Genomic DNA, 26,614 nt, shown 5'->3' on the forward strand with positions numbered 1-26,614 from the left:
CAAGTTCTCTCGTCAACAGCTTAAATTGCTGCCTCTAGCTCTCCCACCAAAATTTTGCCTGAGAAGTGTTACCTCTGCTATGAAACACAAACCAAAAAAAACATTACCAGCAAAGTTTGCACTATGATATGTCAGTGGAAAGGTAACTAACTTTTCTTAAAGCAGTAATACCTTATCAGCCATACAGAACCTGTTGTCCACCTAACCTGGATTGTGTTTGCTGCAAACATAACTGTGTGTTAACTACAGATATAAACAATAAACCATAAAGCAATAAAAAGGCAAGTTCTCTCTTCAGCTTTGACAACTTGGTCTCTAGAGATTATATTAGTTCAATAATTATGCTTTAGAGAAGACTCTAAAAAGGTGTATTAAAGAAAGAAAAAAAAAGCCTCTGCTATTAATAATATCCACCCTGCAGAAAAATAACACAGGGAATGGAAACAGAGGCTAGGCAAACTGAGAACAAAAGTACTTAATTTTTTAAACAGAGCACAGACAATTCATCGAATAACTTTCCAAGAAAGAATGAGAACATCATAATTTTTCCAGCAGTCTGGAAACACTGCACAAAATCTCCCTTTCCCCACCACCAAAAGGGAAATTCTTCCCTAAAACTCTAGAACAAGTGAAAACACTTTTACAATTACAGATGAATAGCCATGAGAGAAGTCCAAAAATGAAGATTATGAAAGAATTATACTAAAAAAACTCTGTAGAAACTGAAATAGTAACTTGTGCCTTTCCTTAATGTCACATGCAAACCAGCCTGCAAAATGAAAAATATGGGAAGTTGAGCAGAACTGAAGCAAAGAATCAACTCTGAGAAGCTTCTGATTGCATAATCTCCTGTCAGAGCTCTCGCTACATTTCTGCAATAAACATTCCAGCACAAGCAATCACACGTCAAGCAGATATTTGAAATATGCAACTAAACAAGAACTTAACACTATTTAAGAATTTATGCATCATTATGCAGTTTTGTATCACAAACCCTAGAGAAGCCCATATACCTCTTTTTCATGTATTGATTAAAAGAAAAACTTCACTTTCAATAAATAGATGTCTGGATGCATAAACTCAATGTTTTTCTATATTTGTTCTTTTTTCCATGATGAATATAGCCATAAAAATGACTTTCAAGTAATGTTATTTTTTTAAAAGGTTATAAAAATTCCATGTGAATTATTTTAAATATAGACAAGTTGTTTCTTGATTTGTCAGAATTGACAGGATTTTGTAACTAACAGGAACAAAACAGCAAGTTTTCCCACATTTCTGAGAGATTTTCACTGCTAATAAAGAACAAAATAGTTCTGCAAACAGATTATTTCCAGAGTCCAGAACCCAAGGAGCAACATTTACAAATTTATAAATTTAAAAAACATGCTTTTACCCATTACCTTTAATCAATGAAAAAAAAAAAAAGTGTGAAGAGACAAGCTCCCTTTCAAAACCCACCTGAGGAAAAAATGGTAACATATACAAACAATGCCACTAGTAACACAATTTTTAATTAATACTGGATGTCTAAGTGTATAATCAAGCCACTAATAATGACTACTTTCAGGCAAAAAAATAAAAATACTCCCACAATAGATGCTTTCAGAGAAGCTGTGGATGTCTCATCCCTGAAAGTCTCCAAGGCCAAGTTGGACAGGGCTTTGAGCAACCTTGTCTAGTGGAAAATGTCTGTCCATGGCAGGGGGGGGTGGAACTAGATGATCTTTAAGGTCCCTTCCAACCCAAACCATTCTACAATTCTATAATGTAAAGCCAATCTCCTCTAAGTACTCTTTTTACGCTTTCTGACACCATGTTAGAGTCATGACTAAAATCCTGAATGCTTTGGACTGCATGAGAAAAAAGAGAGGTGTAACTACAAAATCAAAAACCTACATGAAAGCATGGTTCCACATTCCAATACTGAAATGACAGAACAGAACCAAAGCTGTCCATGAAAATTAAAGGTGGCTTTTGACAAACTGCAAATCTCTCTCATGATAATCAGTATGATTTTATCACATGCAATACTGCAACAATACAAGCAGGTTTATCTGGGATTTTCAAGTACAATATTTCAGGACTTGAGGAAGAGGGGAAGTATTAGAAATCCATTAGAGGATCTAACACTTGTAATTTCAAGAGAGTGCTAAAGTATTATGATTTATTAAGCCTACAAGTTTGTTAGGGACACGCAAGTAAGTTTTTCTATGTTCCTTTTCAAGCTCTGAGACTCAAGTTTGAGGAAAACTAAAGCCACCAACTTCATATACCAAGAAAGAAGCTTTTCCCAACACTTCCATTGCACAAGCATGAGACATGCATTTCTAATATACTTGCTCATGTATAAGACACGGACAGCAGAACTTCATAAAACAGTAGTATTCAACTTTGACAACACCAGGTATTTTCACCAAGCTCATATACTGTGATCATAAGGATGAAAAATACAAAAATGCTAAAAAGTAACTATAAGACCAACTCTTCTACCAACTTTTCCAGCTACATTGAAAGAGTAAGTCAACTTTTCCCTAATACCAGTCTTCCTACACAGCACTTCAGAACCTGAGAAAACCATCGCCCCCACCCAAAGAGGATACAGTAGACTGATCAATGTACTCCCAAAGAGAATACAGTAGACTGATACATGTACTCCAAAGGCATGATTTTCTTTCGGATGTAGAACATGGGAGAAAACAAATCTTAGCCCAAGAGGAAAGAGAGCCAGGGCTGTCTGGACCATTGCCACTACCATGGAATCTTGTCAAAGTCTCTCTTGCCTGTCCTTACAAGGGAGGAAGACTGAGCTTGGGCTGATTAACTTCATCTCTACAGGACATGAGGGCAGGCAGTATTTTTGTCACACCATAAAAGCCTGCCATGAGGCAAATCAGAGCACACTAACGTGACATTTTCTGTTCCTCCATCCCACAGACCATTTTGAGTAGCTGTCATTTAGTTTCTCATTAAGCAGAGAGCAAAATTGATGGAAACGTATTTTCTATAAAATAAACCAATAGTAAATTAAAGGCTCAAGCAACTCATGACACAAAGCTCTATATGCTTAAGACAGTCCCCAGAGAAGACAAGCAATGCAGCATTTCATCTAATACTGTCATGTAAAGCACATTCAAAATCCCCTTTACTTGGTTCAGTCAAGGTAACACATTGTGTGACTTGTAGCAAACAGAAAAGAACTGAATTTCCTCTTTTCTGAACCACTATAGATCAGCTCTAGCATCATGTCATATTCACATGTTTAGAGCTCTCTTTCTTTCCTTTCCATTTAGATTTAAGGGACAAGTATGAGAACTGGTCATTTCTTATAATTTTGTCCCTTTACCTATTGAACTACGACATGACAAATTTCCAATTTATTTAACCTTACCTCACTGCAAAACTTCTTAATCTGTTTATTCTTTGAAGATGACACTTAGTCCAGTTCAACAGATTCAGTTAAAAGCCAACTTTTTATAAATAAGAACACAGGTAAAGATGATACCTCTTTTTGTACATGTTGCTGTAAAGAATTAAGAACGCAGCAGAAAATCAGTCTATGAATTGCTATGAATTGAACTAAGCTATTCTTTCTGAAAACCAATATGAAAGTCCATGGCAGTCCAGCAGACAAGAGCAAGAAAACTCAGAAAAAAAGCTGAGTGGAGTAGTTCTGAATTCTCACATACTTTCTACATAAAAGTGAAACTTAACAACAGAAAATCTTCTAAATATCCTACAGCCTGACTTGCTCTGTTTCCAACTGGTGTTCAGTATCGTGAGCATGCCAAAAATACATTTTGACTTTTCATTACCAATTTTTTTTAGATTTTTAATTACTAGCAATATAATCTTAAAAATGATAAAACTAAATATAATTTACATTCCTTATCCCATCCTCAAAATATGTATCTGGCTTTCTGTAAAAAAGGAGAAGCATAGCTATGAGTGTCTTAAAAGACCAACATGGCTTAGATCTTCTGTTCTGTCAAGAGGCAACTACCAACACACTGAACTATTCTGAACTAGCAGAAACATAATGAGAATGCTGGTGATGAAGGAATGACTAAAAGACATCCTGATTTAACCTCTTTTCCTTGCCACACCACATTGACAGTGATTGAATTTGCCTGTTTGGCACCACAGATGGAGCATTAGTTACTTCAAAATTGAATGGGGAATGCAAACAGCCTGACATAACTGCAACTGGGAAAAGACCACAAGCAATAGTTGGAATTTGATTTGCCCTTTTTACTGAGTTCTTCCAATGCATTCTTATTCCATGTAATATACCTTCTGCTATGAATCATGGTAGCTGTCAAACCAAACATAAAAGGAAGGTAAATTCTAAAAGGCATGTCCAAATACTACAGCTACTGAATGCAGCATGAGGGCAGTAGCTGTATTAGATGCTGGCTTACAAAACAGAGACAAGAGGTTGTTGCAGAAACTGTGGCTTCACTCTTGATGGACTGGCCTAAGGATTGTTGCTACAGATCCCTCTAATATCAGTCTCATTATAGAAGTCAAATTCTAAAACAAATCCCTGGAACTTCTAAGTTTTATTACAGAATAATAATCTAATGAGAAACAAAATACACTTGAAATTAGAGCATAGTTTGAGCAATTTATTGGTTTTTGTAATTCTTAGGGCTCCATCAGAAATACAGATTCAACCAACTACTTCAGTTATTTTTTGAAAGCATACTTGAAGCCTTGATTTTACGCTCAAATAAACTGCATGTCTTCATGTAGTAAAAGTTAAATGTTGCTTGGCTCTATCTGACTATATTTGGTAATAATCTTTCATATCCAAATTACCTGTACTACTTCCATACTCACAAAGAAGAATTACATGCTATTTACTGAAAACTTTATTCTATGCTAAGTCTTAATTTAGAGAGTTATATACTAATTAAGCAACTTCTCACCTGAAACCACTATAAGACAAAACTCCTACTAGCTCCTGATCATTTTGCTAGTTTCTCTTAGCTTAGCAGAGGTATCTTTCCAATCTAAATGGTTAATTTGAACTTGCTGGTTTAAATCCTCAGAATATTCTTTTCCTCCTTCCAGACAGAGTTCATCTTAATTTCTAGAGTATTAGATGTCACAAAGAGAAAAAACAAAATCTCTGTGGGAGCTGCTTTTCCTGTTGCTTTCTTTTTTAAATTCAGATACTATTGCTATTTAGAGTTGTCATTTAGAGTGAAGAATACTTAAGAAAATAACAGCAGCTTATATTTTTTTCCATTTAGAAACTAGATTTGTTGTGCATGCATTCTGTGGCTGAGGTTCTTCCATCTCTTCAGGCCAATAGCTTTAAAGGTTTTTCTCTTTTTTTAAGTCTCTTCCATTCTCATCAGACCAGATCTACTGTTAAAAGAGAAATGAACATTGTGCAGCTCAGCACAGATACCATACTCTGTACAGTGCTACCTCAGAAAATGGGACTTTGACAGCTACAGCTGAGAAAACAATTTGTACACTTAGCACATATTACTTTGTGCTTAACTAGCACCACAGCAAACACGTTGTTGCACTGATTTAAGAGCTTCACTGAGGCTCTGAAACGATGCTAGGAAAAGGCAAAGGGAAAACCAACAGTGAAACACTGCACAGGTGTTTTCTCACAAGACTGAGAATCACAGAACCACAGAACAGCCTAGATTTGGTGGTACCTCAAAGTTCATCTGGCACAAAAGTTCATAATAGAGAGCCTCAATGAGATTGCATAACACCCTGTTGAGTCTTGAAAGCCACTAATGACAGTGACTCTGCCACCTCCCTAGAGACATTGTTCCAATGACTGTTCTCACAGCAAAAAAAATCTTTCTTGCATAAATCTCTCCTAATGCAATTTGTGCATGTTGACCCTTATTCTGTCCTCATGAGAAAATAGCTTTCATCCTCTTTGTCGCTGACCTTTTAGTACTAGAACACTGTGATGAGGTCCCCCGAGGCCTTCTCCAGGGAAACACCTTCAGTTTTCCCTCACAAGGCAAGTTCTCCAGCCCTCTGATCACCTTTGTGACCCTCCTTTAGAACTCTCCACCCTGTCAGTGTCCCGTTTGAATTGCAGGAACAAGATCTGGACACATTCCTACAGATGTGGCCTTAGCAGCACTGAGTGGAATGATCGCATCTCCCAACTCTGCTAGTAACCCTTCTGTAGATGCAGCCCAGGATCCAGTTTGCCTCTGCTGCTGCAGCCATGCTCTGCTGACTCATATCCTGTTTGTTATCCAACAGGACCCCAAGCTCAGCAAGGCTACTCCCAACCTCACAGATCCCAGACTGTACTGGGCTCTTTGGTTATGTCATCCCAGGTGTAAGACACTGCACTTGACTTTGTTAAACACCATACTGTTCTTGCTTGCCCACTCTTCCTGTCCAAGTCTCTCATAAGATGACTCTTCCTGCTGAAGGGTCCCTTCACTACCCAGTTCAGTCTCATCAGCACATTTGGTGAGGTTGCTTTCAATGCCATCATCCAGCTCATGTGGGAAGACACTGAACAGCATTAGGCCCAGCATTAACCATGGAAGATCCCACTTGTGACAGGGTGCAAGCCTGAGTAAAAACCACTGACCACCACGAGATCTATTTTAAAAATAGTGTATGTTTGATGTCTCACCAATAGTAATTCAACTCTATATTAGCAAACTTTAGTTAGCTCATTCTTTCTGCAATTTTGGTGTCACCACTCAGTATACAGAAATATTCTCATCCTAGTTTCCTTCTAACAAAATCTAGAGTAGAAAATTAAATTGCACAGTATTGAAAACAAAAACTCGTATCAATTTCCTGAAGTTTTGAGTACTTTAACTGAATTTGCAGATTTTTTTTTCTTTTAAAGGAAAATTAATGTCATGTTTTCACATTTTTCATCACATACAGTGTGTGTATGCACATATATAAAAGTCTGTGAAGGTACTGAACATAAATGTCTTTTTCTTAGTGAATTCATTTATTTAATGATAATCTCAAGTGATTAATGAAGCTTTCTACAGAAAGGCTTTCCTAGAAATCTGTTAAGCACACCTTCAGACTTAAAAAGCAAGCAATAGTTGCAGATGAATTTATTAAAGTGCCAAACCACTACCTACTCAGTACATAAGGCTAACAAGATGGAGAATTATTTCAGAGAACTAATGAACCTTATTTATTACAACTCTCAAACTGCTTAGGTCAATGGAACATTTTAGTGATCTTCCCCCTTTCCTCCAGTGATTACGTTACTGGAAACTATGGCAAACAGGAACAGCCTCCTGTTATACTACTGAGCATTATCAGCTGAGCATTGGACACTGCAGTTAAACTGCAACATAAAATGCATATATCTTCACTTTAACAGCTTTATATACATGCACAACACAGTTCAAGCAACCAATATTGACATCTTTCCATTGAAAGCAACAAATCTCATTAAGCTCCTCTTCGCATACAATTTTCCTCCTAAAAAAACACAGTAATTCTCTACCACACATTCAATGGAAAGAGAATGATGAGCATTATGAACGTGCTACTAAAAAAAAGCTAATGTATTGCAAAAATTTACTTATTATATTGAAGCACAGTAATTTTTAGGTTCATGTACTAATATGCATTAGCACGCAGAGAAACTAATTTTCTTTACTTAGAAACGATATTTTGCAGTCATAGGCCCATATTCATGTAAATCAGTTTTCCCTACTTGCCTGTGAGTACATTTGTAACTTGAGAAAAACACAACTCTAACACAAAACGATAACCCTCTCAATAATTTTTGAACGGTTTTGGGAATCTAGAGAAGTTCCAGCTGACTGGAAGCTGGTAAACATTGCCCCAATTTTCAAGAAGGGCAGGATGGATGACCCTGGAAACTATAGGCTGTCAGTCTCACTTCAGTGACTATTATAGAAAAGATCATCTGGGGAGGTATTGAAAAAAATCTGAAGGACAATGCAGTCCTCAGTCACAACCAGCACACGTTTGTGAAGGGAAAGTCCTGCTTGACAAACTTAATTCCCTCTTATGACAAGGTAACCCACCTAGGTATCAAGAGAAGCCAGCTGATATAATCTTTTGGGATTTCAGTAAAGCTTTCAATTCTGTCTCACACAGTGTCCCATTGGACGAAATGTCCAGCATTCAGCCAGATAAACACACAATAGGATAGGTGAGCAACTGGCTCACAGGTCAGACACAAATGGTTGTAGTGAATGGAGAGACATCAGACTGGAAACCTGTCACTAGTTGAGTTCCACAAGGCTCCATCCCTCCACAGGGCCCTGTGCTCTTCCACAGCTTCATACATGACTTGACACAGGATTGGAAGGAATACTAAGTAAGTTTGCCAATGATACTAAACTGGGAGGAGCTGTTGACTCCCTTGAAGGCAGGGAGGCCCTGCAGACAGACATCAACAAATTTGAGGGCTGGGCAACCACCAACCATATGAAGTTTAACAAAGACAAATGCTGGATTCTACACCTGGAGTGGCGCAACATCGGATGTGCATACAGACCAGAATGAGAGTCTGGAAAGCAGCACTGTGGAAAGGGACCTGGGGATCCTGGTCAATGGCAAATTGAGCATGAGCCAGCAGTGCCCTGACAGCCAGGAGGGCCAACCAAGTCCTGGGAGGCATCAGGTACAGCAGCACCAGCCAGGCAAGGGAGGGATTGTCCTGCTCTGCTCTGCACTGGGGCAGCCTCACCGTAAGTGCTGTGTGCAGTTTTGGGCATCACAATATAAGAAAGATACAAAGCTATCAGAGAGCATCCAAAGGAGGGTTGCAAGGGTGGTGAAAGGCCTTGAGGGGAAGCAATATGTGGAGTGACTTAGGTCACTTGGCTTGTCCAGAGTGGAGGAGACTGAGGGAGACCTCACTGCAGTCTTCAACATCCTCACAAGGGGAAGTGGAGGGGAAGACACTGATTTCTTCTCTCTGGTGATCAGTGACAAGACCCAAGGAAATGGCATGAAGCTATGTCAGGGGATGTTTAAGTTAGATATTCAGAAAAGATTCTTCACCCAGAGCGTGGTCAGGCACTGCAAAAGGCTCCCCACGGAACTGGCCACAGCACCAAGCCTGACAGAGTTCAAGAAGCATTTCGACAACACCCTAAGGCACATGGTGTGATTCTTAGGGTTTGTAATGTGCAAGGTCAGGATGATCCTTGTGGGTCCATTCCAACTCCATATATTCTGTGATTCTATGAAAATACTTAAGAATTTGAAAGCAATGGATTATATTAAAATAGCAGTTTGTAACACACCAATGAAGACGCAATGTTAAACAGACTCATACCTGCCTTTTGACTTTAAGTCTTGCTGTGGAGGCTTTTGTTGGCCATTCATGTTTGACACATACCCTTGCAGCTTGATGTCTGCTTTTCGAACACCCAATGGTACTACCAATGAAATTTCCCTACCCCTTAAAAAGAGTACAAAAAGTAGCCTGCTTTCAGATCATCAAACCCACAAATTGTGGGGGGGTGGGGGAAGTACTTCCTTATTTTAGATGCAGGAAACAGAAATTCAAAACAGTCTCACAAAAAGGCTGAAGAAATCAGGAAGCCCTAACTTAAGGCAAATTAGGCCAAACAAAAAATTCCAACACCAAAACCATCTTTAATTATCATCTTACTAATTTCTCTGCCTGTTTTCCAAACCTCATATTTGTATATATATCTTTCAGACGGACACAACTTCCTTCTCCACAAAGTGCACTTTTTTTTTGGTTCTTGTACCCTACCCCTGCTACATCATAAGTGTAATCTGTTGTGTTCTGAGGTTAAAAATATTCAAAAATCAAGAAGGATGTATCACAGTATCAAGGATATTGCACTGATGCTCCTTAATTGTTGATATTTTATTTACTAAGGCAAGAGAATAACATGGCACACCAATTTTCAACTCCTTTTCAAGTGAGATTTGACTGGTTCTCAAACAAAAGAAAGTATTTAAATTTAATGACTGACTTTCCACAACCCCATAGTGAAAAGGAAAAAGTTATAAAAAAATAACTGTCAAGAATTAAGTAATTAGGTAATTAAGTATGGTAAATATAAGTTTAAGAATTAACTCGAGACTACAAATTGTCAGCACAGGTATTACTGACAAAATCACTTTTGTTGACTGACCCATTAGTTGCTTCCCCTTTTCATATCAGAACTTGCTTACTGGTTTTACTTCTACTGTAAAAGTGAAACAGAAATTATCTGAAGAGTGAAGAATATAAAATCATGACAACAGACACCACCCTTATGTATTTAAAAATTAAGTGATTCTTGTGTTTTACAGAACTGAGGATACAAGTATCTTGCCCAACTTAATCATGTGTTCTTATGGTTGACACTGCTTCCACCTTCTTCTGGATGCAAAAAGGAAGCTTAACAAATAAACCAGCTCATTTCTGTGAGCTGCACTTCATTATACCTGAAAGCCATTTGCTTATCATGATGTAGTTCGAGGGAAGCAAGATGTACAGAGAATTGTCTAATCTTAAGCATAAGCTATAGCTCAAAGATCCAAGTTACTTGTTAAAATAAGATTGTCTTCTTCCACTGTTATGAAAGAGGTTATGTTGATTCCAACTCCTCTGAAAAAAAAACATATTTTGTAAAAACATCATATTACTTTTAAAAGTAATTATTCAAAAACTCATCATTTCTCCTTTTTTCCACTTTTGCTAACCCATCAGCTCATAAGACCTTTTCTTAAATTAAATGTAGGGGCCTGTAAGAGGAATTATCAGTCAGGAGAAAGCTTAGGATTTCAACTTGTTTCTACAATACACCTTTGCTGAATACTGTTATTTCCTCCCACAAAATATGAATAATGCAGAACCACTGTAAGGTAAGTTTGCTGATGTTGAAATACACAAGAAAGCAAAAGATGTCCTGCTTTGGTAGAGTTAGCCAACATCTCACAAGACAGCCAGATTTGAATGAAAACCTTCAGCTGCTTATTCTGGTTGAATCCTTAACTGAAAAATTAAGCTTCTACTCACAGGGCATCAGAAACTTTGAAATAAACTTCCCAACCTGCAAATAAATGGTTTTAATCAATCTTTTATTCCTGACCATACCTCTGCTTTTGTCAAACTGCACTGAAAAAGGGTATATTACAAAAAAAAAAAAACAAAAAAATCCCTTTTTCTCTCCCCTAGAATTTGAAATTCTCAGACCCTTCTTTCCCCTGAACTTATCAAGAGCTATTACAGAAACTATTCTTTATATGATATAAAATATTCTTTATATGAAGGTGAAGTTAATCTGACTTCCATGACCAAAGAACAATGTAGCTATCGTGACGCTTCCCTAATACCAGCCAAAATCAACTGTACAGAAAGCAGAATGTCACAGAGGAGTCGTCTACAGCCACTGTGGTACCAGAAACAAAGCAGCTCCAGCAGCACCAGTGTCATAACACCCCAATTTTACCTCTAAATGGTATCTTTGCTTATATCACAAGTCCAAACTACTGATGATAATAGTGTTATGTTTACATTGCATTCAGAAGGACAAAAGGTTTCTTATCAAAGCCGGAAGGCATTTGAGGACAGAAAAGAAACAAAAGGAAAACACTTCAAAGACTCCTGTGACTCTACACTCATGAAGAATTAAAGCCAAGAGAGACTTTTAGTCCTTTCCCTATTCCAATCCAATCTGCCATGCAGAGTCAATGAACAGCTCTGAGTGTGCAAGTTACATGACACAAGACCTTCTTTGTGTTACAACTCCATTCTTTAGACAAACAACCCGGAATTCTCAGAAATATGGTTTTCCTAACAAGAGTCTTCAGAGCTTGATTCAGAACCACATTGTAACTAGCTCTGATGATTTCTCCAACCACCTGATTTTGCAAGTCAAAACCATCTCTGAACACTTTAAGGTCATGCTACTTCCAAAAACCACATGCAGAAAACAGTTTGTGGGGTATGAGAAAGACTAAAAATAGTCATGGGCATTTTAGTAAAAGACAGAAGACAAAAGCTCTTCCAGGAAGCCTACTGATTTATTCTTTACAGAGAAAGCCTAGCTCTTTAATGACATGTCCAATTATAAATTCAGTGTATTGAAGAAAACCAAAACAACCAACAAACCCACTGCTCAAACAAAGAGCAACCTAATAAAATACGCAATCACATCAATAGTTCAGCTTTCATTCACAGGTCTTCATGGGTATTTTTTTATTTACATCACCATCTTTGCTCCACTAGAGTTGGCAACAATAGCCCCTCTTTCAAAAGCCATTATGACTGTTGCCAATACTAGCAGAGCAAAAACTTCAATTCCTAGTAAGTCTAACATTTGGCTGGCACCACTTCTAGCCTTGAATTTCCACAAAAGAGGATATATAGCATGTAACAGTAGGCTTGAATGGTCAAGACCACCAAAAATTGTATCATTGTTATGCCGGCAATTGTTTTATTAATTCCCAATGAACTTAGTAGTAAATTAAGTTGAAGGAGGAGGACAGCTATGCACAGAAGATGTATTAAAGCAATAAAAAAAACTGTCACTGAAGTGGCAGAACCACCTTCCCTCTTTAAAAGGGGAAAATAAATTCTCTCAGCTCAATACTGACAGGATTCTTTGCCTGCCTACAATCAAAGCGACTTTCTAAAAAGAGATTAGTATAAAAATACATTTGTATAATCATATTTCATAACAAAGAAGGGAATTCTAAGATTCCACCTCTAACACTGACAGCAGCGCATAGTATCAATACAAAGTTACGAGGCACCAGTATTACCTCTATTTTCAATCAAAGCTTCATGCCCTGCCTGGTATTATTCACACAATCCAGCATCTGCAAAAAGCACAAGCTAAGTATAACCAGCACTCACTGACTGTCCTACCCTCAGCCTCACTCCTCCCTGAAGAATCTTCCCTATCCACTCCTACTTGATTACCTCCTGGCTGGAGAGGTTTCCTCCCTTTTTAAATACTTAACAGAGTCACTCAACACTCATACTCAAATAAGCTCGCAGACCTCAACAGTGGGATTAACACGTTGGACTGTTATCCATTCTCTAGGAAGATGGTGCTTGCTGTACTGAGACCTTACACTTCAGCTACTATGAAGTAAAAGTCTGAAGCTGAAGGCTCTCCTCTGAAGACTCTGCCTGAAAACTCCACAGGCAGTCTCTCAGGGACAGGTTCCTGTCCCATCAGTATCAGAAAGTCTTTCACATTTCCAAGCCAATAAAGAAGTCCTACCCAGCCTCCCTCACTGCCTGTCAGGAGGAAAATTATGTGTGTACACCGATACAGAAAACACAAGGCTACCAAGTTTCATAATCATGAAAAACTGAAGTGGCACTCACTGAGTGCAAACTGGACATCATAGCAAGGCATTCACCCTCTTTTTAGCTCCAACAGAAAAACTCTACAGCTAGTATGTTTCAACTGTAGTCACAGATTAAACATGAGCTTATGAATTCACAGCAATTGACCCCTCAGATACAAATCTTTATGCTTAAAATCTCCAAATCTACAAATGCCTCCACACAGAAGGTTCCTCTCGTCTTCTGTGGCAGATACCTTTCAAAAATTACTTGGGCTAGAAATAGGTTTATTGAATATGAAGGCCAGAACTCTGCAAATAAATGCCAAATGAGTACTGATAACCTTTCTATGTAGTTTTGTCGAATTTTATTTTTTGCTGTGTGAAGCATCAGCGGAGTAAGTATTCTGCTGAGAAGTGGAAAATTACATGTTGCCCAGAGAGGTTGTAGAGTTCACCACCTTTGAGATAGGCTCAAAAGCGTTCCTGGGCAACCTGGTCTAGGCTACTCTATCAGAGCAGGGGGATGAGGGAGGTTCCTTCCAGCCTCAATAGTTCTGTGAAAAAAAACATCATTTGTACTCAAAATACTACTTTCACTGTGCACATGGTATTCAATAACGGTAGACTTCCAAATCATCATCCAAAGTAACTGATTTAGACAAAAGAAACAAATTATCAAACAGTAGCCAGCCTGAGATGAATGCCTCATCATCATTCCTTCACAGTTTCCCTCTGGAAATAACCATTATGGCTATAATACAAGTTTTACTAACCATCTGCTGAAAAACATAACTTCTCCAACCACAAAACAGGAAAAAATTTCCTAGCTGAAATCTCCAGATGTCAAGAGAAGCTTCTGGCTTCCTCTTCTTCAAAAAGCACATTCCAGATGACACACTTAAGTTTTGTACAGTCAGGGGGTTTTTTTGGCCATTATGTATTTGCTAAAAATTAAGCTCAGCCTCCACAGAAACAGTATTTTCACAGCAGTCAGTGACTGCACAAGAAAACAGCCATCTTGTCTTAGTGCATTTTCTATGTAGATATCTCACATGAAGTTTTCCTCTGAATATATCCATACTGAGTACTATGCTGGTCTTAAGAGGAAAAAATATAAAGATATAATTAGTCAATATTTATATAACTACTAGAATTCAAGGATTTTTTATAAGTGAATATTATGACTCATGAAGATCTGTAAGAAAAAACAAGGAGGTGTTCCACTTGCATTTCCAGTTCAGTTATAAGCCCTGCAGCCCAGACACACACAAGCCAGAAACACATTTAGGTAGCTCCAATCTAGAGCCCAAAATAAAACCTTAGTGTGTGCAGTGTTTCCTACAGGGGTTTCCTGTAGTTTCCAGGTTGACTGGAGACTTTAGGTCTCTTCATCATCTCAGACCACACAACTGACAAAAGACAAGTAAACCTTCACCTGTTTCTCAACTTTATGAAAGAAACAGAAAAATCAGTGCATATAAGAAAGGTAAGAGAACCTAAAATAAAGAATTCTGCAGTTGGATTTCAATTAGGACCTACTAATAAAGAGATCTTACATACTGTCCCCATGACAGTTTGTATTGTATAAATATTGACAGGGAGTGGCAACCTTTCAGTTAGTGAAAGCAAATCCTTTACAAGACTTTGAGTATCAGAACAGACTTTGACCTGTGCTCCAGTCAGAAGCTGGTCCTGATCCTGTTCCGGTTCTCCCTTAGCAACACGGCAGCCAACCCGGCCAAGCAGCTCCCGCTTGTCTAGACAGTCTCCAGACAGCTGAAACTGAAGATGCACCACAGCATGTTATACCTTGCTGATGCTGAGAACACTACAGACTCTACTCTGCTGACTGGAGACTTCAGTACAGGCAATCCATTCATTTCAGCACAGCAAAACACCATGGACAAGAGCAGCTCCAAACCACTTTCTTCTCCTCAAAGATCCGGTTTCAGCTCTTGTTCAATCAGTGCTCACAGAAGCATTTAGGTTGGGAAAGACATTTCTGAGATCATTGAGTCCAAGCATTCCCCCAACACTGCCAAGGGCAATCACTAAACCATGTCCCCATGTGCCACATCTACACATCCCTCCAGGGACGGGGACTCCATCACTGCCCCGGGCAGCCTGTTCCAATGCCAATATTCCAGCGGCACAGTTTTCCTGCTGCACGTGGCTTCCCGCTCCTCCTGTCTGCTCTCCATGCTGTGTGCCTTGCTGTTAATTCCGGTGTTTATTTCAGCAGATTGCTGAGGAAGCTAAAAGATGGTGTTATTTGCATTTGCTTTAACTGAACTATAACTGGGTGTTGCCAGCGTAGTACCTGCAGTTTTACCAGTACTGTCTCATCATCCTCCTGCCTTTATTGCTGCTGGAATGACTGGACAAATTAAGGCAAAGACAGAAAAGTTTTCAACCATTCTCCAATCTTGTTTTCAGAGAAGTAAGTTCAGTTTTTCAGTATTTCCATTTGGAACTGGCATTTCTTGATGACAAAGGAGTTTTGATAAATAAAATCAAGCAACATCCACCAAAAAAGAGTTTTAATTACATGGTTTGGGACCTCTTAAATTCAAGATAAACATCCTGTATCAAGACAAACATCTCAGTGTTCTTTGGTAAGAGACCTAAAAATGCTTTTTATTTTTATGTAGTACTTAAGTATGACCTAGGGAATTCTACTAACAGCAACTGTGAGGCTACCAACATCATCTGCTCACAGGGTTTCTCAGTATTTATTAAATTCTCAATGAGTGACTCCTGAAGCTATTGCTGTCCTCAAAAACTTACAGACCAACAGGTTGATTTTCAATTTGTCCAACAAACAAATTCCAGGTGTTTCCCTCTTCCTTCCCTCAAGCAATAAAAAACCCAGTCTGTAGTTGCCAGGGGAAAGGACATTGTTTACAAATATTTTTACTTTGTAAGAGCATTTATAGCTTGGTTGGGTGTTTTATTCCTCTTGTTGAAACGTGTCTTAACATCAACTTTCTATTATCATTCCTCATTAAAACTTTTTATAGGAAAAATAAATAATTACATTCCTACACAAGCAGAAGAGTTGGCTACGTTAACTATTAATTCCTCTGCAAAACCTAGCATACACCATGAAACATTCTGACAGTTTCATATCTCTACTGTTAACTTTCTAAAGGCTAACACAATATTAAAAAATTCTAAAAATATGCAACCTGAAATAAAAACCCATCAAGTTACTGTATTCTCCAAGCCAACTCAGAGTTGTATTTTACCTTTGATTAACATATCAAATTATATATTTTATCATTAATTTAACATCAACCTTTATATTTAATAATCCATGGTGATGAGAAGATATTAACATTAATGTTAAAGAACATTAATGGTAATATTAAAAACCATTAATGTCAATAATTAACATTAATAATTTTTGCATATAAAGCTTGGATATGGTAACTTGAAGACATGGAATTAAATTTCTAGGTCAGCCAAAAGTCTTATTTTGGACCTAACTACTGAATCACAGAATGGTTTGGATTGGAAGGGACCTTTAAAGATCAACTAGTACCAACGCCCTGCCATGGGTAAGGACACCTTCCACTAGACCAGGTTGCTCAAAGCCCCATCCAATCTGGCTTTGAACACTTCCAGGGATGGTATATCCACTTCCTTGGGCAGTCTGTTTCAGTGCCTCACCACCCTCCCAGTAAAAAAAAAAAAAAAAAAAAAACCAAAACCTTCTTCTCATGTCCAATCTAAATCTACCCTCTTTCAATATGAAGCCATTGCCCCCTGTCCTGACACTGCAGGCCCTGCCAAAAAGATCAATATCTCTCTCACAGAGGATCCAAACATTGAGATGAAATCCCCAAGTCCTTATCCACAGGGCTGCTCTCAAACCATTCAACACCCAGTCGGTAGTGATACTGGTGATTATCCCAACTCAAGTGCAGGACCTTCCTCTTGGATCTGAAGAATGGTAGAAACACATCTGAGGAGATTTTGTCAGTCACTACACCTTCCCTTACTTTGAACTATCTTCAGACAACTTACAGAATTCTGAAACTGACAATCTGCAAATGTTCACGAAGTTCTGCTTCTTCTGTGTACAAGAAGCTTCATTAACAATCAAGGAAGCTTGTTAGATGCCAAATATCTCTGGCATTTAACCATTCAGACTAAGAGCAGTGTTAGTGTGGTTTCAGTGAAGGTGATTTCAACAGTTATTTGGATAGATACCTCTAAAGTAAAGGTACTTTCAGTTACTTACTTTTTATTTATTGCTTTTTTAAAATGTATTATCCAAATCCCTAATCACAAGGTTTTCAGAAAGTGCTCTGTAACACATTTAACAGAAGGGAAAAATGTCTTGTAACAGAGATATATATAGAACTCCAAATCCCAAAGATGAGGAGATCATCTCGCCTTTTCCTATACAAGACAGATGAACATGAATTAAACTAGCTGATGAAACAGACCTAGGAAAAACAGGTGAATCAAGCTCTGTAGCTATGTATTTTTGGTGCAACAAAAATGGAAACCTCTTGAGATTAGATAAAACAAGTTTGTCATAGGCAGTGTTTATTGCTGTCAGTTAATTTGAAGACAAACTGCTCACCAAGTGAAACATTTGACATCTCTGAAGATTAAGACCACCAAAAGTGTGAAGTTTTAAAAATCAACTGCTGAAGTAATTGACTAAGTACCTGAATAATCATATTATATTGTTATATATATATTTTCAATATTTTTTAATAATAATAACCCAAGTGCCTACATAAAACATGAAAACACACTTTGTGAGGTCTAACCTGGACAGAGAGAGCACCAAAATACATTCTCATGAAAATTTGATAGTTATTTTAGAATCAAAAGCATAGGCACAGGCCAAAATGTGCCACATCCACTCACTTATTACACGTCTTAACTCCCTACTCTTCAAAACCTGCAAGCCCATAAACCCTAAGAATTTAAGAAAACACTATTTTATTCCAAAAATTGCTGTAGAATTATGTTAATGGAATACTACTTTTCAGTGTTTAAGCTTATAAATGAGACACTCAGCTTAAGTTAATAGTTAGTTACTTACACTGCCTTTGGGCCTACTCAGCACCCCTGTGTAATTCACCAGGATCTGACCACTGCACACCTCAGAGTGTGGCTGCCTCTCTAACACAGCCTTCACAGCATTATTAGACCTTTTGGGGACTGCAGTTTCCAAAAGTACTCCCTAGAACCAAATATTTTGAGAAAATGCACTACATGATGCTGTGACATGCTTAACTCAGGTTTGGCCTCCTCATGCCTCATCAAAAAAAAGGCAGTTTATCTATGAGTCACCTGCCTAGTACTAAACAGAGTGCATGGAAGCCCCAAAGAAACAAATTCAGTTACAGGCAGTTGCAACTTAAATTCATTTTCTTTCTCTGTTTTTATTACACTGGCATAAGAGAAAACAGGAGAAATAAACACATCTCTCTCCTGCACCTCAGCTTTATGAATTTCCTTCCTGCAGTATGTACAGTGCAGTTATAAGGCCCTTAGTGTGCCTTTTCCGCCTGCTCTGCTCTGTTGTCAGCACTCTTCTCCCACACCTTCCTGAAACGGTAACACATCTTCCTTTGTATCAGCCCCCACCCCCACCTTTTCCTACAGTTCTCATACTACTTCACATATAAATTTAGAATCTTTCTAGCGTACAGAACATTGCTTATGACATTTACAAAACCTGAAATGCCTACAAAGCTGATTTTAAGGTTATTCCATGTCTTGCCTGTTAGTTTACAAGGGGTACAAACTGATGGAGAAGAAGTATAAGAAGAAAAATCAAGCAAAGTTAAAGGATAAAACCATCCTAAGAGAAGAAGCCGAGAGCATTGCTGAGACTTTTCTTCTTGCAGCCAAAGAAAATGTTTCCTGAACCTAAATGAACCCCAGTATTTTAAACCTACACATACAGAATATCAGATGCTGAAGTGTCTGTGTACCAGCCATTCATCTATTTCCACTCAGATACACACAGTTAGCTAACACCTTTGCTTAGAAAAAGTGAAAGCAGTTACAAGGAACATCAATGCAGAACCTTAATGAAAGGTAAAAAACCCTAAATCTTAGATTTCAAGTCTTATTAAGAAGAATTTTTTTTATGTTGTCTGATCAGAAAACCATTGTTTTATTTTCTTTTTAAGTGTACCATGTCTAAAGTCTGTCAGATTTCCCTCTTTAACTGAGACTTGCAGGGAGGGGAATGGGGAGTTCATTTTAGAAAGTATTTTAAATGCAAATCAATGACACCTACACCTAAGCATTTCTTCCTTAAAAGCATATCTACACAGATTTTAATGGATTTGATATATAAGTAGTACTTTGGGCCAAGAATGATGCTTGCAGTGTGAATCATCACATTAAAACCAGGCGTAAAATATTTAAGCTATTTAGACAGTCTTGGGATACTCAAATTCTTCTATAGAAAAGACCCCAAGAACACCTGAAACAAAGTATAAGTAGCCAGACTGATCTATTGACTGAACACATGCAAAATTAGCCTACCAAGTGATTTCCTCAGAAGCAGCATTTTCTTTTTTTCATTGGTAATAGTTTAGAAGAAATTTCCTAAAAAATTGTCACTTTAAAGGACATTTATATCTGTGATGCAAACACATGTTCTAAAACTTCCAACAAGCATGACAGGAAGCATCCCAACAAATTCATTCCCAAACTGACTACAGCTTAGCTCCTAATCACAATTAAGATAACTGAAATGGGGCAAATCCTTAAACTGATTATAAGATTAACGAATACGGTTAAAGATACTACCAACTGCATGTCTGATACCTGCCAATTCCTTCCTATCACTGTAGCAAGGTGCCCATAGAACAGCCAGCACTAAAGCTCATACTAGCAAATTGAGTCATGGTTAATATAAACTCAAGACTCCCAGCTGACTCTGTACCCTTGACACCTATCAATGGAACCTGGGTGTAAAAATGTCTGATTAGTCTCAAGTTACCAAAATTGACACACTATATCTTAAGAACCAGAGGTCTCCTCATTAGCTGTGGTTCTAAGATGACAGATATGTAAAGCAGATCAAGAGAAGCAAGTTAACTAGAAGATGCAGTGCTATTTTCCTTTGTGGCAGTAGCATCCACAAGGGTCTGCTTTTATCTAGGAGTGTAGATTTGAGCTGCCAACACTTCAGAAGCTCACAAACCAGTAACAAGCTAAGGAGAGTAAACAATATTGTGAACTTGTACAGATTCTTGCATTATTCTCTTAATCTCTCCACTGCCTTATGCTCAAGCAAGCTTTCTGCCAAGATCCATGCAGCAGAAAATGAAGAATGACTATTAAGAGCTATTTCCACCCCCACACCTCCCTTCCCTTCCAAACCCAAATGTCAGAGTTCATACAAGGCACAAATTCAATTTATTTGTTCCTCTCTCTGACAACAGAAAGCCAGGAAAAAAAATACACTAAAGAATTTCTATCGCCTGCTCCAAAAAAAATAAGCCCTCTACTTCAGTGTTAAAGCACAAATTACACTTTGGTACTATTTAAGGACATCTCCAGGCATATCTAAGGACCCAGCTGCATCCCAAACAAATTAGCTGGACTTGGTATGCACTCTACTGAGGTACTAAGTGAACTAAATGAGAACTGAAAGATCATCCATTTCTGTCAAGCAGCTACGAAATTACGTTGGTTGGCTTTATATCAGGAAGTGTTACAGTGTGCTTTCCTATGATGCAATTATAACACTGACAGCACTGGTGAGATCCAGCGATTAGGTACGAACTAGGGAAACAACAAGTGAGCAGTCCTCTACCCCAGGCCTAGCACAACAACCAGTTTAAAATGCATTTAAACCCCTGTCCACCTGTAAGGGCTTATTAGTCGTGTTGTATGTGACTGCCAGCGCTGCAGTGCTTAACCACAGAATAAGAGGACCTCGGTCTTTAAAAAAGTTGTTGGGAGAGAGCATTGGTATCAAAGCTACTTGAAGTGCTGTGCTCCCAGAGGAGCGGCACTCACGGATTCCGCCTTTGTGGAAAGGCTCCACCGCCCCTGTGACAGCCGGCGAGGCACGGAGCGCTGCGCCGAGCGAGATGACAAGTGTGAGGCAGGGCTGGGCAGGCGCCTCCTCGGCATGAGCCGCTCTGCCGGCACACAGACACATTCACGCACCCTCAGCCCAACGCTGAGTAAACAAAACACCAGTGCGGAGCTGAGCAGGGCGGTGACTCAGCCAGGAGAGCGAGATTCGGTCCCACAGGGTAAGGAATTCGGGGAGACGTGACCGGGGGCCCATCGGAGCTCCCTACTCACCAGCAAACAGTCCACGTTCACTTCGGATTTGGGGTCCTTCAAAGTCACGTCGATTTTCTCAAACCGAGACTCAAAACTTTCTCCCGTCGACATGTTTCCGGAGATAAAAAGTTTCCCTTATTCCAGAGCAAAGTTAGGTTTAAAAAAATGATGAAAAAGTAAAAAAAAAACAAAAAACCGGAACAGGCGAGCACAAAAGAGAAACCACACCACAGCCTGTACCAGGCTGAGGAAGCGCCTCCTGCGAGATCCCTTCAATCACAGAAGTCTCTGGGGCAACTCCCCGTCAGGGGGGGCAGGGAACCCAGGGGGAACCCGCTGCAGGGGGGACGAGGCTGCTTCTCCCCCCTCTCCTCCAGGCACGCACGCAGCTTCCCGGGATGCTCACAGCTCCGCAGCAGCAGGTTTCCTCTCCCTCCCTCCTCTGCTCGGGCCCCACCGTCTCAGCATTCCCATTTTCCCAGCCAGGGAAGCCGTCCTGGGATCCAGCGTAGCGGTCCCTCCTCCTCGCCCTGCCGCTGCAGCGCCGGCGGGTCGGTGCCAGGTTCCGGAGCGAGACTTTCTTTCCGGTGAACCAGAAGAAACAACAGAAGAGGGAGGGAAAAAAAAATAAAAAGGAAAAAAAAGAAAGAAAACTAAAAAAGACAAAAGGCTGCAGGCACAGCAACAAGGCAAAAAATGGATGGGAAAAGAAAACTTCGGGGAATCCTCTGCGCGGCGTGTCTCAGCGCCGTGGGGTCGGTCCGTCCGTGGGCACGGGGCGAGGAAGGCACCCGGCGAATGCCCCCGCGGGCGGCAGACGAGTCACCTCACCGGCTGAGCGGCCGCAGCAGCATCTTTCTTCCTCTCTCCTCCTCCTCCTCCTCGCTGCCTCCCGCCGCTGCCAACGCCGGTTCAGCTCCCCCCTCTCCGCTCCTCCGCCTCACGGACGGGACAGCAGCCCGGACCGCCTCAGGACCGACCCGCAATTGCGGCGTGCCAGGGGAGGAGGGAAGGAGGCGGCTTAAAGGGAGGGGAGAGCGTGAGGTCCGGCGGCTGCGAGGGAACCTGCGAGAGCCACCAACATGTCCGGCCTTCCTGTTTGAACAGTCGGGACGGGCCGCGGGGCGCATGCGCGGGGGGAACGGCTCCGGCGCGGGCGGGGACGGCACGGGAGGTGCGCGCGCTGAGACGGAGGCGCGCGTGAGGCGGGCGGAGGGGCGCGCGCCTGGGAAGGAATCACAGGATCAGTCAAGAGAATGAATTGGTTTGGAAAAGACCTCTGAGACCACCCAGGCCAACCTGTGACTGAACACCACCGCGTCAGCTAGACCAGGGCACTAAGTGCCACATCCAGTCTTTCCTTAAACACCTCCAGGCACAGTGACTCCACCACCTCCCTGGGCGGCCTATTCCAGTGTCTAATCACCCTTTCTGTGAAGAAACTCTTCCTTAATGTCCAACCTAAACCTCCCCTGGCGAAGCTTAAGGCTATATCCTCTTGTCCTGCCACGGGTTGCCTGGGCGAAGAGGCCGAGCCCCACTGGGAACACCCTCCTTTCAGGGAGTTGTAGAGAGCGATAAGGTCACCCCTGAGCCTCCTCTTCTCCCGCCTGAACAACCCCAGCCACCCCCCGTCCCCCCGCCCCAGCCGCTCCTCGTGGGACACGCGTTCCAGACCCTTCACCAGCTTCGTTGCCCCGGTGAAGGCAAGAGCTGGAGAGGCGGGAGCGGGCGGGAGGGAAGGCGTTCGGCCCGGCCTCGGCCGCGGCGCGGGGGTGCGGCAGTGACAGCGCGGCATCCCTCTTCCGGGAGCCCTGTGTTTGTGTGCCCGCCCCCGCCCGGCGGTTCCGGCGGGAACTGCGCGCCGCCGAAGGGTAGTGTCCCGCTGGGAGAAGCGCCTCTTCCCGCCAGCTCCCCGTGCCACGAGGGGATGCTGCCGCCGTGTTTCCTCCCCGGCTCCCCGGGGGCGCCTCGGAGCTGGTGGCTCCCGCCGCCTTGGCACAGCGCGGGCACAGCGGGACAGGTGCCAGCGAGGGTCACCCCGAGAGCTGCTGTGGGCTCCGTCCTTGCGGATCCTCAAAAGCCAGGCCCTGGACAGCTGGCTGTGAGTGGTCCCTAGGTTATCCATCATAGGAGATATTCAAGAACTGGATGAGTGCAGTCGTGTGCCATGTGCTCTGGGATGATCCTGCTTGAGCAAGGAGATTGGACCAGATTACCCACTGTCATACCTTTCCAACCTGACCCATTCTGTGATTCTGTCCTGCGTGATCAGGGGGACTGGAGAAGTTGACCTCCAGAGATCCATTCCAACCACAGCCACTCTGCCATCCCTTGTGTCCAGGGAAGGAGAGGCCATCTTCCACGGTGCCAGAAGTTCAAAGCATTCGAGTTTATGTCCGGACAAGAGCCATGTGCAAGGTAACACCAAACAGCACTAAACATGTGACCTGTGCAGCCTGTGTTGGTGTTTCTAATTCAAGCCTTACCCTGAGACCACAGCAGGGACCTTTTCTTCAAATAAGTAAACAATCACAGAACCCATTAGGCTGGAAAAGACCTCTCATAAAGATAATACAGGCCAACCTTCGACTGAACACCACTGTGTTAATTAGATCATGCCACTGAGTGCTAAGTCTGTTCTTTTCTTGAACACCTCCAGAAACTCCACCTGTTTAACACCCCTTTCTGAGAAGAAATTCCTCCTAATGTCCAACTTGACCCTCCTGTGGCTCATCTTGAGACTCCAGCAAAGCGATGATTTCAAATAATACCGGACACAGGCTGCTATCCTGGTTCGGTTCTTTGACTTCTCCTGCAGTGCCATAAATAGCAATAGCACTTTTACAAAGATCACAATAAATTGCATAGAGATTGTCAAGTCATTAATCTCTGGTCACTGAACAGTTGCCTGTAGCAAACCTGAATTATTAGCCCTATGGGTTATTTTCAATGTCATGGTTAAGAAACAAATTCATAGCCAAGTGTTAGAGCATTTGAGGTATTCAGTCTTGGATGTCACTACTTGCTATCTTTCTTTTTTCAGAAAAAATAAGAAATGACATTCTACATTTTGCTTTTTCTTATCCACAGCTGCCTGCATCCTTGTTTTTGTTTTCTACTGAGAAGTATGTACAGTTAAAGCAAAAATACAGGCTACAGCAACATTTCTCTCTCTCTCTTGTTTTGTGCTGGCCACTACCACAGCCCTTTGATTCAGAGGGTTGGGTCGCTCTTGGAAATGCAGATGTTCCATTTCAGCAACCACAGTCCAAAGAGAACATCTCCACAAGCTACAGGGTGTAGGTCTGGGATCATTTCATATGTGATGCAGTAAGTAATTCCTAAAATACACAGAAAATGCTTCTTGCAGTCTTCATCTAAAACAAGATTAAAATCATCATTAGAGATGCAGAACATAATTTGCAGTGCTCATGGGCACCTTGTTTAGACATTAAAACACACAGGGATGATGCCAGGCCTCAGCAGGGTGATTTGAGGCAGCTAGCTGGAAAGAATGCAAAATTCATGAGCCTGTAATAGAGTATGGAAGAGGAAGCCTGAATCTGCATCTCAGTGGGCAGGATCACCACTGTGATCAGCAGGTGCCACTTCTGTGTTTTATCCAATGTCTATGGGAAAACTTACAGGTACTCTTGAAAATGCAAAATACCTCTCCAGATCTCCCTGCAACAAAGCTACCTGGGTCTTGCTCCCTCTTGCCCTTTGCTTCTTTGTGGATTTTTTTTTTTTTAGTGGCCCAGATTCAACACAGTAAGTGGAGAGAAGCACCATCCCATTGTTTGGCAACTTGGAGAATTCAGAGAGATGGGAGCTGGGCATCAGACAGGCCCAGCCTCACATGTTTATTTTCTAGTGAAGGATCTAGCCTCTGGACCAGTACACCTGAGATCCTCTACCAGTGTTTGGGGTGAGCAAAGCCCTGTGTTTGTGTTCAGCTGGTTGCAAACTCTGTGTGTTTCAAATGTGTCTGTCAGACTGGGCTTTTCTCACAACTGTGGTGGACTAAAAGTGCTTGTCTGTCTGTCTCAAATAGAATAGAATTTGTGTGGGAGGTACTCGTGCAGCTGTCTAGGAAACTCTGAGCATTGCTTCGAAACTGTAAAAGGGAGGCTTTGGCTACCAGCATCAAAAAGGATAATAGATTCTAAGTTTTAAAAGCAGGTATGGGTTAAGTGTCTGGTGTGATAAAGTACTCATGTTGCCACTTGAGAGTGTAACGTAATAGTTTTTCATCCAGAGAACACTCATGCACATGCTGGGATCTCAAAGCCCATTTTCACAAACTTCAGTCAGATTATTTGTATCTATGTGATTAGGAACTTGCGTATTTCTAGCATTGGCCACTTAGAAATCATATGAATCCCCATCCTACATAACCAACCAGTGCATTGAACTTTTGAATACTGAATTGTTTTGTTTTGTCTTCCTGATAAATAAAGCAAGAACTTCTTCTAGTTGCATTTGTTGTGTCACATATTTTGGAATCAAGCTAGGTTTTGTTGAGTGAAATAGGAATTACTCAACATGTGCATGACCTGATAACACTGATCTGATAAAGCATGCAAGCCTGAAAGATCATTTTTTCTCTCTTCAAAAGCATGTAGTCTCTAATTCTTGCAAGTGTCTGTATGTAAGTTGATGTCCATACCTAGTAAAAAAACAAACTGATAATCCTAATAAAACTGAAACCATATTCATATTGTCTTGCCCGTTTCAAAAGATATTTAAATGTTCCTGCTTTTTGTGTGATACAAATTGACACTGACTTAAGAGCTGATTGTTTGGCAAAGACTGAAATTTCTTATTAAGTATAGAATATCAGTAAACTGTAGAATGACTACATTGGCTTCCTCTAAACCATAATAAAACTCTTATAAAAATACAAATAATACTGTTTATTGTGCAAATGATATTCTTGTACATGAGAGTAATAACACTGTGCATGTAAGAGGTTTCAGTAGTGCCCAGTTCAGGAAAATTCTGCAAACAGCAAGAACACAAGAGCAGTGAAATACTCAAA

At 40.7% G+C, this 26,614-nt stretch overlaps 2 protein-coding genes across 3 annotated transcripts in view; one reads left to right on the plus strand and one right to left on the minus strand.

Annotated features, from left to right (window-relative positions):
* Positions 1-22,153, minus strand: part of ROCK1 (Rho associated coiled-coil containing protein kinase 1) — an 84,216-nt gene extending 62,063 nt beyond the window's left edge. The window contains exons 1-2 of one of the 2 annotated variants that reach the window (XM_085052661.1): positions 21,589-22,153; positions 18,389-18,490 (exon numbers count right to left, since the gene is read on the minus strand). In XM_085052661.1, the coding sequence (XP_084908787.1) occupies positions 18,389-18,490; positions 21,589-21,681 (195 nt within the window). In that variant the 5' untranslated portion in view covers positions 21,682-22,153. The remainder of the gene's footprint in view (positions 1-18,388; positions 18,491-21,588) is intronic. The other variant, XM_085052662.1, reaches the window with a different exon arrangement.
* Positions 22,154-22,266: 113 nt separating this feature from the next.
* LOC146441893 (uncharacterized) lies at positions 22,267-26,048 on the plus strand. Its single transcript, XM_085052664.1, has 2 exons — positions 22,267-23,991; positions 24,233-26,048. Exon 1 carries the CDS (start codon positions 22,267-22,269, stop codon positions 22,828-22,830), a length of 564 nt encoding a protein of 187 aa, XP_084908790.1. The 3' UTR covers positions 22,831-23,991; positions 24,233-26,048.
* The last annotated feature ends 566 nt before the right edge of the window (positions 26,049-26,614 follow it).

Source organism: Lichenostomus cassidix, chromosome 2, assembly GCF_008360975.1.
Source record: "Lichenostomus cassidix isolate B80296 chromosome 2, HeHo_3.0, whole genome shotgun sequence".
NCBI classification, from domain to species: Eukaryota; Metazoa; Chordata; class Aves; order Passeriformes; family Meliphagidae; genus Lichenostomus; species Lichenostomus cassidix.

What these genes read in the sequence shown, in the direction of transcription:
- LOC146441893 (XM_085052664.1), top strand. Translation starts at nt 22,267, where the DNA reads ATGGATGGGAAAAGAAAACTTCGGGGAATCCTCTGCGCGGCGTGTCTC.